The 18,544-nt window shown below is 58.2% G+C and overlaps 1 protein-coding gene across 3 annotated transcripts in view; it reads left to right on the top strand.

Annotated features, from left to right (window-relative positions):
* FAM124A (family with sequence similarity 124 member A) overlaps nucleotides 1-18,544 on the top strand; it is an 84,770-nt gene that overhangs the window by 15,281 nt on the left and 50,945 nt on the right. Inside the window, exons 3-4 of one of the 3 annotated variants that reach the window (XR_012001940.1) lie at nucleotides 5,619-6,352; nucleotides 13,469-13,707. Coding sequence is in view for 2 of the 3 variants with exons in the window: in XM_072760513.1 (XP_072616614.1) it covers nucleotides 5,619-6,352; nucleotides 6,811-6,867 (791 nt within the window). In the remaining variant the exon portion in view is untranslated. Of the gene's footprint in view, nucleotides 1-5,618; nucleotides 6,353-6,810; nucleotides 6,916-13,468; nucleotides 13,708-18,544 lie in introns of all 3 variants that reach the window. The other 2 variants (XM_072760513.1, XM_072760512.1) reach the window with 2 other exon arrangements.

Genomic DNA, 18,544 nt, shown 5'->3' with positions numbered 1-18,544 from the left:
CAGAATCGATTAGGAGAACCGAGGATCCCGCCCGCCTGCCTGCCCTCCCCCTCGTCCACCAGACTTCTCCTTCAGACACACCCGGCGTCCTCTGACTTCCCTGCCAGGGCAGAGCCGTGCAGGCCGCACCAGGAAGGCTCCGCTGCCCTCTGACGGGAGCGGCCGTGAGCTGCCGTCCCCTTATGCCCCACGGGGCCAGCTGGGTCCCTCCGTAACTTATTTGTACTGGTTCACGGCTCGGGCTGCAGCAGCAGGTCACCTGGGCCCAGACGCTGGGCGTGCCCTCCCGTGCCCCGGCGTGCTCGTGGAGCCGTGTTCTCACACCGGCTGCGGCCCACGGCGGACGCTGTGCCCACGTCCCACGATGGCGAGTAGGGCTCTCACGTCTGCGGTCAAGCTGCCCGTGGCTCCGAGCGGCAGGTGAGGGCACAGCCGCGCTCTGCGGCCCTCGTACCTGCAGCACCCTTCCCCCGGGGGTTCCCACGTGACCCTTTCCGAGAGCCCTTGCGGCGGGCGTGCAGACTTCGCTGGGTGCCTTCCCGTCTCCTGCCTTCCGCCCGAGGCCCAAAGTTGGCGCCTCCTGAGCTGGAAAGGCCGCCCGCGGTGTGATTCTCAGGGCAAGGCCCCGCTTTAAGGCGTTAGCCTTTCTGAGCTCAGAGGCCTTTGCTGCCTCCAGAGCCTCAGCCCTCGCCCTGGAGAGCCTTGCCCTTCACCACTCTTCCCTGCTGTGATGGGAAGACGTACACGGATCCAGAAACTCGATGCACGGATCTCTGCCCCCACGTCCCCTGCGGCCGTGAACGGCCCAGACCCTGCAGGTGGGGCGCCACAAGGCAGTGAGAACGTCGTGGGACGGCGGCCCTTGGTGGTCCCCTCGGACGTCCGTCGGCTACGTTGCTTGGAGCATCCCTCCTACTGTAGGTGTGTCTCGCGTGTGCACGGCTTGCTCCCCCGGGGCGTGGGCTCTGGAAGGGCCTCGGTCTCCTGCTTCGCAGTCCCTGGGTATTAGGAGGCCGCGCTGCAGAGGGAAGGGAGGAGAGCCCGGAACTGGGAACTTGGAGACGTTTGCTCTCTTTCTAGACCCGCCATTGATTAGCCCGGTGACTGGAGCGGTCGCCAGACCTCAGCCATGACATGGAGGCTGGACGAAGCGTCTCCCCCACCTTTAATTTTCCAGTCATTTCCAGGACGCTTGCTCTCTAAAGGGCTAGAAGGTTCATAATTTCTGAGGGAGTGGAAACAAGGACCAGGAACATGTCGGTGTCCTATTCAGACCAGTCAAGCATTTGAATATTTTATTGGATTTTAAGCAAAAAAAAAAAAAAAAAGGAGTCCAGAGGCTCCATTTCCTCCACCGCTAGTTTGATCACGAGCAAAGCCCGTGCGGCGTCTCATCGCTGGCTTTCCTGCCGTGGCTCTCGGGAGATATTTTGTCAGCAAATGGTGATAATGGCTCGTCGTTGTTTGATTTCTCAACATCCTGCCAGGAAAGTCTCTTAGTTACTACAATTGGGAGGATTCCTCCCAGCAGCTCTGGTCGATGGTAGAGGTCTTGGGCTCGTTGCTGGACAAATCCTCGGGGTGGATTTTAGTTACCATCCTCCTCTCTTGTCTGTCTTGGTAGATGCACGTGACGTCTCAAAAACAAAATGCATCTTCTCCTCCTGTTGTTTGCAAGCCCTGCGGCCCCGTCCCCAAATCTGTAGAACTTTATGAAGTCCCGGCTTGACCTCGCTGCCCGTGGAAATGACGAGATCCCGATGACGCGGTTGAGGAAGCATGGAAATTCCCGACTAGGAGGAAGGGTCTGTGTAAAAGGTGGCATCCCCCCTGTCCGTTTGAGCCCTTCGATGGGCTTTAGAAAAGCCGCTGTCATATTAGTACGCCTTGGACTTTGGTGTTCACCGGACCTGTGCCACCGTCTCATAAGGCTTCAAGATCATTAGGGTCCCAAGGACTTCGATAGCTACGCCGCTCCGTTCCGTGCTTCTGGCTGCTTTTGTACCTTCTCAGACTGATTACCTCTCTGCCTTCTGGTCGCCTTCCAGAAACTGCCACGCGGGTCGGGACTCAACGCGTCTTGGTCCTGATGCTCCGGCGGCTGGCGGTTGGCCTTGGCTCCTCCTTCCTCTTCCCACCTGGAGGTCTGTCTCAGGATGGGACTTAGAAAGACGTACAAAATAAAAGGCACGTCCCATATTCAAATGGGGAAAAAATATGCAAAAAAAAATATGCAGAAGATCCCGAGCACCGGCCGTACGTTCTCTGTTCATTCCTTCCCTAATGGTGTCCTGGTTTCAGACGAGCTCTCGAGCACGTGTCGCACATCCTGGCGCCGCCGCGGGCTCTGCGACAGATGGCGAGGATGGGAAGCAGTCAGGGAACTCGAGTTGGAGCTTTAAAAAGGCCTGAGGATCAGAAAGATGCCACGCTGGTTCCCTGCGCCAGGCGAAAATACAGGCTTTGGCTTTGGCCACCTCAGCCCGTTGTGCATTCTTCAATGACAGGCGCGCGCCACGGACTCGGGCCGAGGAGGGCGTTTTTATCTCCACTGTGAGTGCAGCCTGAGTCCCTGGGCTCACGGCTCCGCACGCCAGCTTGTCGCCAGCACGTTCTCTCCGCTCCACCCTGCTTGTGCTCCTGCCTCCGGCTGGGGCTGGGCGGGCAGCAGGCTTCCAGGCACGCCCCGACTTGCAGGTCCATCAGAATCACCGAGTTACTAAGAATTGAGAAAGCTTGAGATTTTATCTTAGGTGCTGGCAGGGGCAAAGGGAATTGCTTGCATTTTTTTTCATTAATTCAAGGAAATAGCTTTAAGTATACACATATATATATAGAGAGAGTGGGGCTTTAGAAATGCAAATAGGGCGTTTATGGGGCCTCATGCCTGTGCATTGGAGGATCTGAGCCAAGCACCAGCCGGATTCCCCGAACACCTGCACCTACGGCAGCTGGAAGTGCCCTGGGTCTGATACTTTTAACTTCCTGGAGGCTTCGGGGCGCAGGTGCAGCAGAATATATATAAATATATATTTTTTTTTCTTTAAAAAGAAGGCAGGTCTGGAGAAGGAAGCCCCTCTCCGAGAGCATTTACTGCAGGCATCCCGGGAAGGCCCGCTTGCTTCCCCGGGGGGGAGCGTGGCCCTTTTGCAGTGGCTCGCGGTGCAGTGGGGTGTGTGTCGCTCACTGCGGAGCCTCTCTCCCTCCTGCTTTCTGACCTAATCTTTCCTCTCGGGGTCAGCCTGCGTCTGGCAGGTGCCTGTTGCGTGCCTGTTGCGTGCCCGATGCACCCCGTCATCACCTGGGTTTCCTTCCTGCCACTTGGTCATGACGCTCTGCTTGACCAGACCACAGGGCGGGGCTTTAGAAATGTAAATAGGGCGTTTATGGGGCCTCACGCCTGTGCACTTGGAGGATCTGAGCCAAGCGCCAGCCGGATTCCCTGAACACCTGCACCTACGGCAGCTGGAAGTGCCCTGGGTCTGATACTTTTAACCTTCTGGGGGCTTCGGGGCGCGGGTTCTGCAGACACATGGCCCTGGGAGGCCACACGGCAGGCGGCTCAGTGGATGATGGTTGGTTACGGCTGCCGCCTGGACGTCTCCTGATGCGCCACGTTCAGTACGGGTCTGTCTTCACTTCGCTTATCCTCCGACTCCCCCACCGGATCCTAAGCTCTGGGAAGGCAGAGATTCTCCTGTCCCCCACTGGATCCTGCAGTGCCCCGCACGCAGTAGGTGCTCAATAAACAAAGAAATGACTGCAGCTGGATTGCAAATGGCCCGTCATAAATTGTGGCTAAAACAACAGAGGCAGCGCCCGCTGGCCGAAACCTCTAGAGAGAGGCATCTGACCTGTGGTATCCTAGGACGTGGCCGGGCGTCATGTTCGGAACGAGAGATCTGGACTTCCGAGGAGACATACCTGCCGCTGGGAAGCAGGTGCCTTGGGGACACGCAGCAGTTTGGCGGTTCTGGGAGGAGGGCCCGGCCGGTGGGCGCGGCAAGGCTGGCGTGAGGCCCGGAGCGCAGGCAGGGGCAGTGAGGGGTCCCGGCCAGGGGGCACTGGGCCCGCCAGGTGGGACGTGCGGCATCAGGAGGTCTGGTCACAAGCAGCAGCACCTCCGTGTCCACCCCCACCTCTGCCAGACTGACGCTTCAGCTGTCCACGCGGGTCGGGGGCCTCCAGGCTGTCCACGCGGGTCGGGGGCCTTAGAATCTAGCCACTGCCTAAAGTGCTACTGTCCTGTATTCCTTACAGCTCTTTTTTTTTTTTTTTAAGATTTTATTTACTTATTCATGAGAGACCCAGAGAGAGAGGCAGAGACACAGGCAGAGGGAGAAGCAGCTCCCTGGGGGCAGCCCGGTGCAGGACTCGATCCCGAGACCCGGGGTCACCCCCTGGGCCGAGGGCAGCTGCTCTGCCCCTGCTGCCCCCAGATACCCCCCTACTCTCTCTGTTGTACCGTGAGCAGCGTGCGTCCCCGGCCAGGGCTCCATCGGGGTCAGATGGGGACACGGCTGGTGCAGCGCCGAGCTTGAGGCGTGGAGAAAGGGTTCCACGAACGTTTGTTGAATGAATGAGCAAAATAAACCCATGACTTGGGCAAATCCGAGGAGTGCAGGAGGATCAGGAATATCTGTGGGGTAAGGGGCTGCAGGTGGCTTCAGGGGACACGGAGTCTCTCTAACAGCTGTGTCATCCCTTCCAGGCCCGCGGAGATTTCACTTTCTGCTGTCCTAGAGCACGCCCAGCCTGCCGAGCACAGGCCTCCCCTGCCCTGGGGTTGGGGGCTCCCCCCTGGAGCACAGGCCTCCCCTGCCCTGGGGTTGGGGGCTCCCCCCTGGAGCACAGGCCTCCCCTCCTCTGGGGTTGGGGGCTCCCCCCTGGAGCACAGGCCTCCCCTGCCCTGGGGTTGGGGCTCCCCCCTGGAGCACAGGCCTCCCCTCCTCTGGGGTTGGGGGCTCCCCCCTGGAGAACAGGCCTCCCCTGCCCTGGGGTTGGGGCTCCCCCCTGGAGCATAGGCCTCCCCTGCCCTGGGGTTGGGGGCTCCCCCTGGAGCATAGGCCTCCCCTGCCCTGGGGTTGGGGCTGCCCCTGGAGCACAGGCCTCCCCTGCCCTGGGGTTGGGGCTCCCCCCTGGAGCACAGGCCTCCCCTGCCCTGGGGTTGGGGCTCCCCCCTGGAGCACAGGCCTCCCCTCCTCTGGGGTTGGGGGCTCCCCCCTGGAGAACAGGCCTCCCCTGCCCTGGGGTTGGGGCTCCCCCTGGAGCACAGGCCTCCCCTCCTCTGGGGTTGGGGGCTCCCCCCTGGAGAACAGGCCTCCCCTGCCCTGGGGTTGGGGCTCCCCCTGGAGCACAGGCCTCCCCTGCCCTGGGGTTGGGGCTGCCCCTGGAGCACAGGCCTCTCCTGCCCTGGGGGGCCCAGCCCTGCCCCCCAGTTCCCCGGTTTTGGCTGACGATAGTGCATGTGGGGTGGGTTTCGCAGGCGAGCTCGGGGTCGGGAGAATCCCGAGGATCCTGGTGGCGGCCCAGTGAGCGCTGAGCTTGCCTGTGCCCCCGGGACCACCGGAAGGACATCGCGACCCTTTGCCTGTGTTGGGTTTCCTTGTCCCCCGCAGGCGAGCTGTCGCTGGAGGAGGCGCAGGACCCTTTCCTGGTGAGCATCCACATCATCGCGGACCCAGGGGAGTCGCAGGCGCTGCAGGAGGCCGTGGACAGGGTGCTGGCCTGGGTGCACCCCGACCTGCAGCTGTTCCGGGTGTCGGAGCGGAGGGCGTCCCGGCGGCGGCGCAGGGCCTGCAAGGGCGCGCGGCCGGCGCTGGCCGTGGTGCTCTTCCTGCAGGAGGAGTTCGGCGACGAGCAGATCCTGCACCTGCACCGCACGCTGCAGCGGCCGCCCTGGCGCCACCACCACACGGAGCGCGTGGCCGGCCGCCTGCGGCCCTACCTGCCCTGCAGCCAGGACTTCTTCTCGCTGGGCCCGGGGACGCCGCTGTGGGCCGTGCGGCCCGTGCACTACGGCCGGGAGATCGTGCGCTTCACCGTCTACTGCCGCCACCACAGCTACGCCGACAGCCTCCGGCTCTACGGGCTCATCCTGCGGCGCAGCCCCAGCCAGAGGAAGGCCGACTTCTGCGTCTTCCCCATCTTCTCCAGCCTGGACGTGGACATCCAGTTCTCCCTGAAGAGGCTGCCCTGTGACCAGACGCCCGCGCCCGCCGACTCCGCCGTGCTGGAGTTCAGGGTCAGGGACATCGGGGAGCTCGTGCCCCTCTTGCCCAACCCCTGCAGCCCCATCAGCGAGGGGCGCTGGCAGACGGAGGACCTGGACGGGAACAAGATCCTCCTGCAGGTACGCGGGCGGACAGGTGCTGGGGCGGGGACCCCGGGGTTGGGGGTCGGGCCCGGAACCCCAGCTACCCCAGGACCTGGTGCCGGGCGACCAGGGAGGCGAGAGGAGGGATGCGTGGGGCCTGTCTGGCTCTGAGTCACGGTGGCCGTCGGCCGCCCCGGTCGTCCTCGCTTGGCCGCTGAGGCTGCGGGGCCTGGGGAGCACCTGCTGGCTCCTTGCGGCCTCCGCCTGCTGTGGGAGGCTCCACCACCGCTGGTGGCTCCTGGGGATTCAGACCAGCTTCCATCCCCTGGGCCTTGTCACGTGGGATTCCTGGATCCCAGTGTCCCCGCCCACACTCGGAGTTGTCACCCGTGCGCCCCTCACTTCCCCGGGGACCTCAGGAAAGCCCAGCCCTTGGGGAGCTGCAAAATACAGTGAGATTCCCGGGAGGAGACACCAGGTCCTCTTCCCTCTAGCGCTCCCCACCGTGCACCGCCCACCCTTCTACCCCGACGGCGTCAGCGGGGCGTTAAAAGCCAGTGATCGCTTAAAAAAGTACAGTCTGATGAGTGTTTTAAGAAGTAAGTGATGCCTTTTGGAATTCTTAGTTTCGTGAATCTTGGGAAGGGGTAAGCGAATACTTTTTAGGGGAATGGTTAACCCTTCACTCAGTTACGGGAGCTCTTTGCCCTCCCAGCCTCCCCCCCACCCCCCGGTTGCCGGACGCTCTTCCAGGATCACTAATTGTACTTGAGAATTTAAAATTCAGCACAGGGGGGATTCCCGGGGGGCTCAGTGGTGGAGCGTCTACCTTGGGCGCAGGGCGTGACCCCGGGGTCCCGGGTTCGAGTCCTGCGTCGGGCTCCCTGCAGGGAGCCTGCTTCTCCCTCTGCCTGTGGCTCTGCCTCTTTCTGTCTCTCTCTCTATCATGAATAAATAAATAAAATCTTTAAAAAAAAACATTAAAAATAGAAATAAAATTCAGCACGTAGACTTAAGCAAGTCCTACGCCTGGCCCCACTGATAAACGCTTTCTAAACTCAGGCTTTCTGGGATTAACGTGTAAATCCGTTGCAGGCATATAGGACTTTGTTTTTTTTTCCTGAAAAATCTCTGGCTCAGGCATCTGAGTTTTCCCGTGTGGCTACCTGGAAGGAGAAAGTTGACAGTGAGTTAGGGGCCGTCACCTCGAAAGGTGCCGATTGCAGTCGCTTCAGAGCCTTTCTTGCTTTTGACACCAGGCGTCGGAACCGTAATCCACAGGTCACAAAATGAAGCGAGCATTTGGCACGTGCCCGGAAAACTTTTGTTAAAACTGCAGCCAGGCCGCCTCGCTGTGGTCAGAAAGGTCACCCCTGAGACGGTCCCTGTTTCTAGGACACAGGTAACGCTGAGATCTTCCTTTGAACTACACAGATAAGAAAGTGAAGGAAATCGCCTTATTATTCAGTGAGCCGAAGGCGAGCTAGCACTTGCTCCATAGTCTCGTCCGAGTCGTGAGAACAAAATTCTTCCATGGTCGCAGACTGCCAAAGCCCTATGCAAGATATAATGCAGTTGAATAGGTAAAAGTAAACGGAAGGACCTTTTTTTTTTTTTCCCTCTCTCTCTTTATACTAAAAGATCTAAATGGATGCGATTGTTTTGAAGGGGCCTCTTCCTTTTTTTTGGCCGTAATTAGAACACTTTTTCTCTTGAGGCCTGTGATAACCTAAGTGAAAGAACAGAGTATAAAAGACTCCTAAAAAAAAAACAAAAACAAAAACAAAAAACTCCTAACTCTGGGAAACAAACCAGGGGTGGAAGGGGAGGAGGGCGGGAGGTGGGGGTGACTGGGTGACGGGCACTGAGGGGGGCACTTGATGGGATGAGCACTGGGGGTTATGCTATATGTTGGCAAATTGAACACCAATAAAAAATAAATTTATAAAAATTTTTTAAAAATTAAAAAAAAAACAAAAGATAAAATAAAAACATAAAAGCTTGGCCGGGACCGTGCTCAAAGGAACCATTGGAAGAGTATTTCGAAGAAGATTCACACGTGTAAATGGTTATAAAACCTGTACAGGTGCAGGCTTTTGCAGTTAGAGCATTGAAGTGTGAAAAACAGTAAGAAAAACAGATTTTGGGGATCCTGGGTGGCTCAGCAGTTAAGCGCCTGCCTTCGGCTCAGGGCATGATCCTGGAGTCCTGGGATCGAGTCCCACATCGGGCTCCCTGCATGGAGCCTGCTTCTCCCTCTGCCTGTGTCTCTTCCCCTCTCTCTGTGTCTCTCATGAATAAATAAATAAAATCTTTAAAAGAAAAAGAAAAACAGATTTGTATCTTGGTCCCAGGAACGCGGGGCTCCGTCCCACACAGTGATATGTCGCGGGGGGTCAATCAATGTGAACAGAGACGGCCAGTAGCCGCGTCATGATGCTGGACCGTGGGCATCCGCACGGGTCACCGGGTCGGAGCCACTACGGACGCAGCCCCTCGCTCTCGCGGGGAATACGCTCGGGAAAAAAGCCTGTTTGCTTAAAAGCAAAAGTGTGCATCTCCGTCTTCAGCAAAATGAAGAGATCTGAGCCACGGAGAGGGATCCGGTTGGGAGAACGCCCTCTCTCCACATCCCCCCGTAGCGTATATGTTTCCCAAACTGTATTTTCAATTATGATTTTTAACGTAAGTTGCTTTTGCTCGGCTGGGTGGAGCCTTATACGCTGGAAGAGATCTCGGTTGGGTAGTTCTTAGGGGCTTTCTTCAACTATAACTGCATTTTACTTCCTCATCCTGCCCCATTAACTATTCCAGACACCTCCCCACCCTGATTTAATTACTCTGGAGAACAAAAGATGAACGTTCCCCCCGCCCCCCGCCCGACTAGGGGAGCTACCCAGCTTTTTATTTTTATTTATTTATTTATTTCTAAGATTTTATTTATTTAATTCATGAGAGACACACAGAGAGGCAGAGACCCAGGCAGAGGGAGAAGCAGGCTCCACGCAGGGAGCTCGACGCAGGACTCGATCCCGGGACTCCGGGGTCACGCCCTGGGCTGAAGGCGGCGCCAAACCACTGAGCCACCCGGGCTGCCCTACCCAGCTTTTTAGAAGAATTTGGAATGTTTATGACTGAGATCTGATAGGATGGAAAGAAAGACGTCCTCCTCCTGAAGCTCATCTCTCCCTCTTTCTTGGCACTTCCTGATGGGGGGGGGGGAGGGAAGGGGAGGCAGGGGGGCTGCAAGTGTCGGAAGTTCCCCAAGATCCCTCTGAAAAACATGTTCCTGGAAAACGTCACCAACGCTCAATGAGGGGCAAGCGCAGCTTTCCGGAGTCGTGGTCCATGTTCCCTGAATCCTTCCGTGGCCCCTAGAGCTGAACTAACCTTGTGCCTGGGCCACCGCAGGTTTCCCGTTACTCTTCCCCGAAGGATGGTATCGGTAATAGATGGGAAGGCGCGTTCGTCGTTAATACACAGCCCAACGACTTCTGACGCACTGACCGTGTGTAAGCGGCTCCCAGGTGAAGAAACGGGGCAGAGAAACAGAAGACAGGGCCTCCCCCGGCTCCCGTGGCGTCCTGCCCTTAAAGGAACATATTCGTTACTTGATTTTGCACAAAAGGGGGGAGACGTACCCCATCAAGGAAATTGGGAATGTGGGCATGTTATCGCTTCTTTTTTGTACTTATAAGTAGATGTCACATTTTTAAAAGATTTCAGGGACGCCTGGGTGGCTCAGCGGTGGGGCATGTGCCTTTGGCTCATGGTGTGACCCCGGGATCCGGGATCAAATCCCACGTCGGGCTCCTTGCAGGGAGCCTGCTTCTCCCTCTGCCTGGGTCTCTGCCTCTCTGTGTGTGTCTCTCATGGATAGATAGATAAAATCTTTTAAAAATAAATAAATAAACAAATAAATAAATAAATAGATAAATAGATAAATAAATAAAAATATTTCAGATAGCTGACGATGATATATACCACACAAGAGGATCAATAAAAATAATTAGGCAGCAAAGGGATTTGAAGCAGATGGAATCTATTGATAGGAAAGTCGGATGAACCACAAAGGCCACATCCAGAATGCAGGCACTTCCCTTGCGGGGCTTAGAGCTAATTGGTAGCCAGGAGCCACGTGCGGCCATTTACATTTAAATCTTGAATTCATTAAAATGCAAAAAAATCCAGTTTCTCTGTCTCGCTAAATGCATTTCAAGGACTCAGGAGCCACACGTGCCCAGCGGCCACCATACCCGATAGCTCAGGTCCAGAAAATTCCCATCGTCGCAGAGAGTTCTGCTGGACAACATTCTTCTGCAAGAAGCCCCCCTTCCCCCCGGGTTTGACCCGAAGTTCTCCAGCAGCAGAAAGAAAGTGTGAGGTCATCGGTGATGGGATCCGGCGTCCGCGAGGTAGAAATAAGCCGTGTTTAGGATGCACAAGAGCTCCTAAGTGCAGCAGGGCCTCAGCCAGCGCCCGCCCACGTGGTGCTGCAGAGGGCCCCCCCCCCCCCCCGGGCGCCTCAAGCACAACGCGGGAAAGAGCCACCGCACGGAGCCTCCGCCAGGGACTCGGGGACTCGGCTACTGGGGGGGGGGTACCTCGTCAGAGAGCCTCCCCCAATTTGTGTCTCTTAGGCCTTTGGGACATAGTAGCAGTGAGCTTGGCCCTGAACCCCCAGCCACCGCCCGCCCGTGGCACACCTGTGCCGTGTAGCTGCTCAGGTGCCCAGTCCTAGGCCCCGCGCCCCCACCCCCTGCGCTGCGTGGAGGTCTCCTTGGGGAGCTCCCGGGAATGGCCAGGGCACGTGCCTCGGGGGAAGGCCACCCGCCTCCTTTGGGGGAGGCCTGGCATGGGAGCCGCGGGCGGGCCGGAGCTCTCCGGAGGGCCCGACTCGGAGCCCCCGACCCCGACACGCACGGAGGCACAGCCGAAGGCTGTTGGGTTCCGCAGAGGGAATGTGACGGCCGCGTTAGGCCGCGGGATGCTTGCCAGGGGGTTGCCCTCCGCCGTCCCCCGCGGCGTCCCAGGGCTTGGAAGCCTCTGTCCGTGGAGGGTGCTCACCGCGGTTCTCGGTCCGCATGGGGCCAGCGAGGAGACGCGTCCAGAACAAGAGGATCTGCGTAAGGTTTAAAAGGCCAGACGTCTGGCACGGAATCGTGAAGTGTCGCCGGGCTCGAGCCGGGACGTCCTTCCCCGGAGAGCTCTTAGGTGTCGCCCACACGTGGCAGCTGCCCAAGTGCGGCCCTGTGGTATTTGCACCCCCGGCCTACTGCACTTGGCAGGACGCTGTCGAGGTCCTGCGTGCCGTGGGCCGCGCCGGGTCCCCGACTTGCCGAGCCTGGCGGTCCACCGGGAACGGCCGCATCAGATCCCCGTGGGTGCTCACGGGCTCGGGGCTTGCGGCCGTCCTGGGCTCCTGCGAGGAACGCTACCGTGCACGGGGTTGCACGGGGGTGCACGGGGGTGCACGGGGGGTGCACGATCTGTTCACCCTCCTCCTTTCTCTTCTTTCGGGCGTCTACGCAGACGTGCAGCAAGCAACCCGGGTGCACTTGCGTTCGACTGCCCGAGGGGAGGGACCCTGACTTTCCGTAGGCGCCGGTCCACGCTCCCGCCGGCCGGGCTCGGGGTGAGACCTGTTTTCCACGGAAGCGGAGAGCGTGTGTTCTTCGTGAGGCCGTGCCCCTCCGTCTGCTCCCGGAGGCCGGAGCCCGGGGTAAGGCTGGCCTCCTGCGGTTCGCCCCGCGTCCTCGGGCTCGTGTGGGCGCGTGTTTACGGGCATCACACCTGTGTCTCTCAAGATTAAGACTCTCCAGGGGCGGCTCGGGGCCCTTGCAGCCCCCTGGGGGCCCTCACCCGGGCCTCAGGCTTTGACATCAGCTGTGCTACGGCTTCATCCCCCTCTTCCCCCCGTCTTGCTCCCTTGTGCCTCCCGCACCGGCCTGCTTTGGGTTCCTCAGATGTAGCAGGCTCGCTCCTCCCTCAGGACCTTTGCACCTACTGTTCTGTCCCCGTGGAATGACCTCCGCCAAGACCTTCCCACGGCAGGTTCCTTCTCGTCGTGCAGGCTCCCGGGACGCCTTCCCTGCCTGCCCTGGTTGAGGTGCCGCCCTTCCCTAGACCCCGCCCCCCTTACATCCTCTCCTTTTCTTCCCTTGCTCCTATCTAGTTATTTTGTTTCTTGTTATTTTGTTTCTCTGTTTTCTTGGGTGTTTCGCATTTGAGGTCATCAAATGGATGAATTTCTGAATGAATTTGAGGTTGGGGAAGAGGGCCTAGAGCCCTGAACCTCAGATGGGTCCCTGGCCACCCTCTAGCCTGACATCTGGGTTGTGACCCCCGTTGAAGGGACCCCCCTCTGTGCTCACACCGCCCTTCCCGCTCCTTCGGCGGCTCGCAGTCCAGGGGAGGCAGCGTCACGCGAACCAAGAGGCCCAGGTGCGGGCCCAGGTGCGGGGATCTAACATGCACAGGCCAGGGCAGGCACAGGTTTGCAGTCAAAGGTCCTGGGGTCGGCCCCTGACTCCTGCTTCCTAGCAGAGGGCTGCCGGGCGTGGGGCATTGTGTTGCTGAAACTCGGTTTTCTAATCGGAAACTCAGGGTAACGATCCTCCCCTCGCAGAGTTCCTCGGACACGTGGAACGTCCAGGAGCTCCCGGGGGGTGGGGGCAGCTGCACGTCCCCCCTGCACCCTCACCGCGCGGCCTCCGCGAAGGCAGGACGACCCGGCTGCTCCATGTTGGCTCCGTGGCCTGGGCTGCGCCCGCCTGGCACAGCGTCCACACCGCACTCCCTGCAGGCCTGGGGGCGCGTGGGGAGCTCAGGCTGCAGGCTGCTGGACCGACTCCCCATGTCCCCGTGCGCCCCACCTCGTCAGCCTGTACAGCTGCACATGAGGCGACCTGTCAGTCCTGTATCCGTTTTTTTTTTTAAAGGGGGAAACAAAGAGTCAAGTCACAAGAAGTGTCTGGAAGGCGAGCAGAGCTTCCTAAGACTCGTTTGGTTTTCATCAGAATGGAATCGCCGTTGTACCTTTTTCCTCTTTAAAAAAAAAATCTCTTACCCCCCACCCCAGTGACCCGAAACCCACCGGAGTCCGTCTGTTTATTGAAGATATTTCCTTTATGTTATTTTACTTTATTGAAGTGTGGCCGACGGAGGACGTTAGTTCCAGGTGTGCAGCGCCGTGACTCCACCTCCGCCCGCCCGGGATGTGACCCCACGATGAGCCCAGCTGCCGTCTCCCACCGAAGGGTCGTCCCGGTGTCATGAGCTGCTCGCCCTGCGCGTGGCCGCGGCTTTTGTATTTTATCATCGGAAGTTCCAGCCCTTCGCTCCGTCTGGCGGCCGCCGGGTGCTTTGCGCAGCGACGAGCCCATCTCTGGGTGGGTCGGTTGGTTTTTGTTCTTTAGATCCCACACCCACGCGAGTCGTCCGTCCTGTGTCTGTCTTTGACGTATTTGCTGTAACACCCTCGGGGCCCGGCCGCGCCGCTGCAGGTGGCAAGACCGCGCTCTGCCTCCGTGGCCGAGCAGTCCCCCCGTGTGCGTGCGGGCGTGCGGGCGTGTGCACAGCGCCCGTGTCCCTTCGTCTGCCCGGGCACACTCGGGCCGCTGCCGTTTCTTGAGAACTGTCGCGACGACCACGGGGATGAGCGTATCCTTTGCAGTTGGGGAGCCCCCAGCAGTGGCGCCGCCGGGTACGCGGTGGCTCCACCTTTAGGTATTCGGGGAGCCCCCGGACTGTCTCCCGCGGCCAGCACCCCGGGGCCTCCTTTCCTTCCCGTCCTCCCTTCTTTTTATTTTTTATTTTTTATATTTTTTATTTCTTCCCTTCTTGAAGACGGCCGCCGTGACAGGTGTGAGGCGGCACCTCGTGGTCGTTCGGATTCGCATTTCCCTGACCGGGAGTCACGCGGAGCATCCTGCGTGTTGAGCATCCTTTCGTGGGCCCCTTGGCCGGCTGGATGCCTCCCCCGGAGAGATGTGTATTCGGGTCCTTTGCCCGTTTTTGTTTTTTATTCTTTTTTAATCGCGTTGTTTGCTGTCTGGGTCATTGTCGTTGCCGAGCTGTCCGAGTTACTTGTATATTCTGAGCGTTAATCCCGTGTCAGACGTAGGACTTGGAAGAGCATCTCCCACCTACGAGGCTGCCTTTTTTGCTTTGTGCAGGGTTTTCCTCCACTGTGCAAAACCTAAAGCTGTTTCTGTCCTGTTCCCGGCCCTAAGCCTGGTGTCCGCTGCACAGCAGCTACTCCGTAGACGGAGCTTGTCCCCCCCCCCCACACCCCGGCCTCTGGTGTTCTCACGGGAGGCGCACAGGGCGGGCCGAGGCATCCACCGTGGAAGCAGGAGGCCGCCGGCCCGTTGGCCACCCCACGAGGCTCGCGGCTCCAGGTGTGGACTCCGAGGAGCCCTGCCGTACTCCGGCGGCCGCAGCGCCTGCCCAGACTACCCAGACTGGGTGAAAGTCCCCCAGAAAACCGTTCCCCCGAGCATCGTCTGGGTTTAGCATCCTGCAGGATGTGTAAGTGACATCATAGCTCTTTCAGGCCTGGAAGGAAAAGTGAATTTTTTTTTTTTAGGAAAAAAAAAAAAAAGAAGTGAGCTGTGATTATGGGCCTTGGCAAGACTTGGAATCAGATCTCTGAGGCAGAGGAAGGAAAATGAGGAATTTTAAGCATTTTTTTTTTTCTCTTAATCTTAGAGCTGCCTTCCCCTTGGCCTCCCTGTAGTCTGGTCCGTCCTGGGGTTGGTGGTGGGTCCGGGAGCAAGTGCTGCTGCTGTTCCTGCGTGTGACGGACGCCTCCCTGCAGGCAGCGCTGGTCCCCTGCGGGTCAACCACATCGTGTCTGCGCGGCAGGGAGGGAAGTGGACGGCCCGGCCCTCCCCGGAGCCGCGGGCCTGAGCAAACGCTCGGAAGGTGTCCTCCCGGCTCCGTGTGGTACTAGACAGGGACGGGGCGGCCAGGGGACCCGCTGGTCCAGGCCGCGCCCCGGGGTGCGCTGGGCGGGCGTGCTGGGTGATTCCTTAATGTTTTCATAGTTTCTAATCTTTATTAGAAAGTAATGAAACCGGGCAGCCCGGGTGGCGCTGTGGCTTCAGTCCCGGGCGTGATCCTGGAGACCCGGGATCGAGTCCCGCGTCGGGCTCCCTGCATGGAGCCTGCTTCTCCCTCTGCCTGTGTCTCTGCCTCCCCCTCTCTCTCTCTCTGTGGATCTCTCATGAATAAATAAATAAAATTTAAAAAAAAAGAAAGTAATAAAACCAAAGTACCCAGATTTTATTTTGGAAATAAGAATTTTTTTTAATCTAGATTTTAGTTAACATATGGTGCAATAATTTGTTCAGTGATGCATCCCCTGCGTACAACAGCCGGAGCTCGGCACGGGTGCCCTCCTTCACCCCATCCCCACACCTCCCTCCTTCACCCTCATCCCCCACCCCTCCCCCTTCACCCCATCCCCCACCCCTCCCCCTTCACCCCATCCCCACCCCTCCCCCTTCACCCCATCCCCACCCCTCCCCCTTCACCCCATCCCCACCCTCTCCCCCTTCACCCCATCCCCACCCTCTCCCCCTTCACCCCATCCCCACCCCTCCCCCTTCACCCCATCCCCACCCCTCCCCCTTCACCCCATCCCCACCCCTCCCCCTTCACCCCATCCCCCACCCCTCCCCCCTTCACCCCATCCCCCACCCTCTCCCCCCTTCACCCCATCCCCCACCCTCTCCCCCCTTCACCCGATCCCCACCCCTCCCCCTTCACCCCATCCCCCACCCCCTCCTCCCTTCACCCATCCCCACCCCTCCCACCTCCACCCCATCCCCACCCCTCCCTCCTCCACCCCATCCCCACCCCTCCCTCCTCCACCCCATCCCCCACCCCCCTCCCTCCGTCGACCCTCAGTTCGTTCTCTGTCCTTAGGACTCTCTTATGGCCTGTTTCCCTCTCTTCTCTTCTTCTTCCCCTTCCCATATGTTCATCTGTTTTCTTTCTTAAATTCCACACATGAGTGAGACCATATGGTGTTTGTCTCCGACTGGCTTATCTCACGTAGCATAATACGCACTTGGCTCCATCCACATGGTTGCACGTGGCGAGATGTCACTCTTTTTGATGGCTGGGTAATATGTTCTTATATGTAGACCACACCTTTATCCATCCCTCTCTGGCTGGACGTGGGGCTCTCCCCATAGTTTGCCTGTTGTGGGTAACGCTGCTATACACAGCAGGGTGCAGGTGCCCCTTCAAATCAGTATTTTTGTGTCTTTTGGGTAAATACCCGGAGGTGCAATTGCTGGGTCGTAGGGTAGCTCTACTTTGAACTCTTTGAGGACCCTCCACACTGTTCTCCTGCTCGCGTTCCCGCCAGCAGTGCGAGAGGGCTCCCCTTTCTCTGCGTCCTCGCCAACACCTGTCGTTGCTCAGGTCATTAATTTTAACCATTCTCACGGGCGTGAGGTGATATTTCACCGTGGCTTCGATTGGTATTTTCCCCATAATGAGCGATGTTCAGCATCTTTCATGTGTCTTTTAGCCATCTGGATGTCTTCTTTGGAAAAAATGCGTACTCATACCTTTTGTCCACTTCTTAACTGGATTATTGGGTTTGGGGCGGGACATTGAGTTCATAAAATCTTTAATAGATTTTGGATACGGGAATGACAGATTGTTCTTAATGACCCTATTACTACTACCATAACAGAGCATTTTAATACAGTTTCTTTTCAGTTTTTGGCTTTTGGTTTTTGGTTTGTTCTTTGGTCATGTAAGTGGTGTATGTCAGTTTTCCTTAAAAACATGTTCTGAGGGTGCCTGGGTGGCTCAGTCGGCTGAGCGTCTGCCTTTGGCTCAGGTCAGGATCCCAGGGTCCTGGGAGTCTGTTTCTCCCTCTCCCTCTGCCCCTTACCCCACTTGGACACTTTCTCTCTCACTCTACTCTCTCTCAAATTAAGTAAATAAATAAATAAATAAATAAATAAATAAATAAAATATATATAAAGATTTTAAATATAAATACACATACATATATATTCTGTTTACTTCTTTTTTTCTTGCCTGTCCCAAAAGAGCTTTTGCTAAAAAGCTTTAGACCTTTTGATTAGTTCTCTCTTTCTCACCTCCAACCTTTTATCCTACGGAATGGAAATCCAAAACATTACTTGGAATTTCAGGACCTTTTTGCATGATTCTTGGGCCTCATGGCAAGAGCGTGGGTTCCAGGACCTTCTGGAACTTTATGCTCAGGGAACTTCTGGCACCTTCTTTGTTCTCCCCTACAGCGTTGTCACCCAGAAAGTTTGAGTGTTACTTCCTTGCCAGGGTGGTCTAGGGGGACACCTGTAAGGATCAGGTTAACAGGTACCAGAGTGGCCGTCATGATGCCCACCCCAGCAGGCTCTCTGTACTTGACTTCTTTTAATTTTTTTTAAAGATTTTGTTTATTTATTCATGAGAGACACAGAGAAAGAGGCAGAGACCCAGGCTGAGGGAGAAGCAGGCTCCCTGTGGGCAGCCTGATGTGGGACTCGATCCCGGGACCCTGGGGTCACACCCTGGGCCAGGGGCAGGTGCTCAACCACTGAGCCACCCAGACATCCCACTCAACCGCTCTTAAAACAGCGCTGCATGGCCAGCAGCACCAAAGGTCAGGCTCACCCACCCAGCCACCCACGGGAGGGCGGAGAGTGCCCCAGGCCCTGCAGCCCCTGCCTGTCCCATCGAGTGACCTCCCCCTCTGCTGCGTGGGCCGGGCTATGCACCCGAAGGAGGCAGGGAGGAGGAGAGGGTTCGGGCCCTGGCGGAGAGCAGAGCCTGGATCGCCTCCTGCACTGGTCCTCGGGCTGTGTGTGCACCTGCAAAGAGCTGTGGCCTGTGCGCCCCAGTGCCCCCCCCCGGGCCTCCTGGGTGATCTGGGTGGGTAGGCCGCTCCCTGGGTGCCCCGGAGTGGGGCAGGGGGCTGCGAGGGACAGGATCTGGGTGCTCCCAGCCTCTCTGCTCGCCCGCACCCCGGGCAGCTCCTCACCGGGCCTTGCCCTGCCGGATGCGAGGGCGCCGTGCACCCCGGCTGAGCAGTCATGGTGACCCATGGGTGATGCAGCCACAGCTCCACGGGGCCTCACAGTAAGGCTCCTGCTTGGCTGGGTGGCCTCGTCCAAGTGGGCTGCAGACCCGGGGACTCTTAGGAGGGGACCCGCCTGGGTCAGGGGCGCTCCGCTG

Source organism: Vulpes vulpes, chromosome 6 (assembly GCF_048418805.1).
Source record: "Vulpes vulpes isolate BD-2025 chromosome 6, VulVul3, whole genome shotgun sequence".
In the NCBI taxonomy this organism is placed as follows: Eukaryota; Metazoa; Chordata; class Mammalia; order Carnivora; family Canidae; genus Vulpes; species Vulpes vulpes.
The sequence above is the reverse complement of the archived record's forward strand: the minus strand, read 5'-3'. Positions and strand labels throughout refer to the sequence as shown.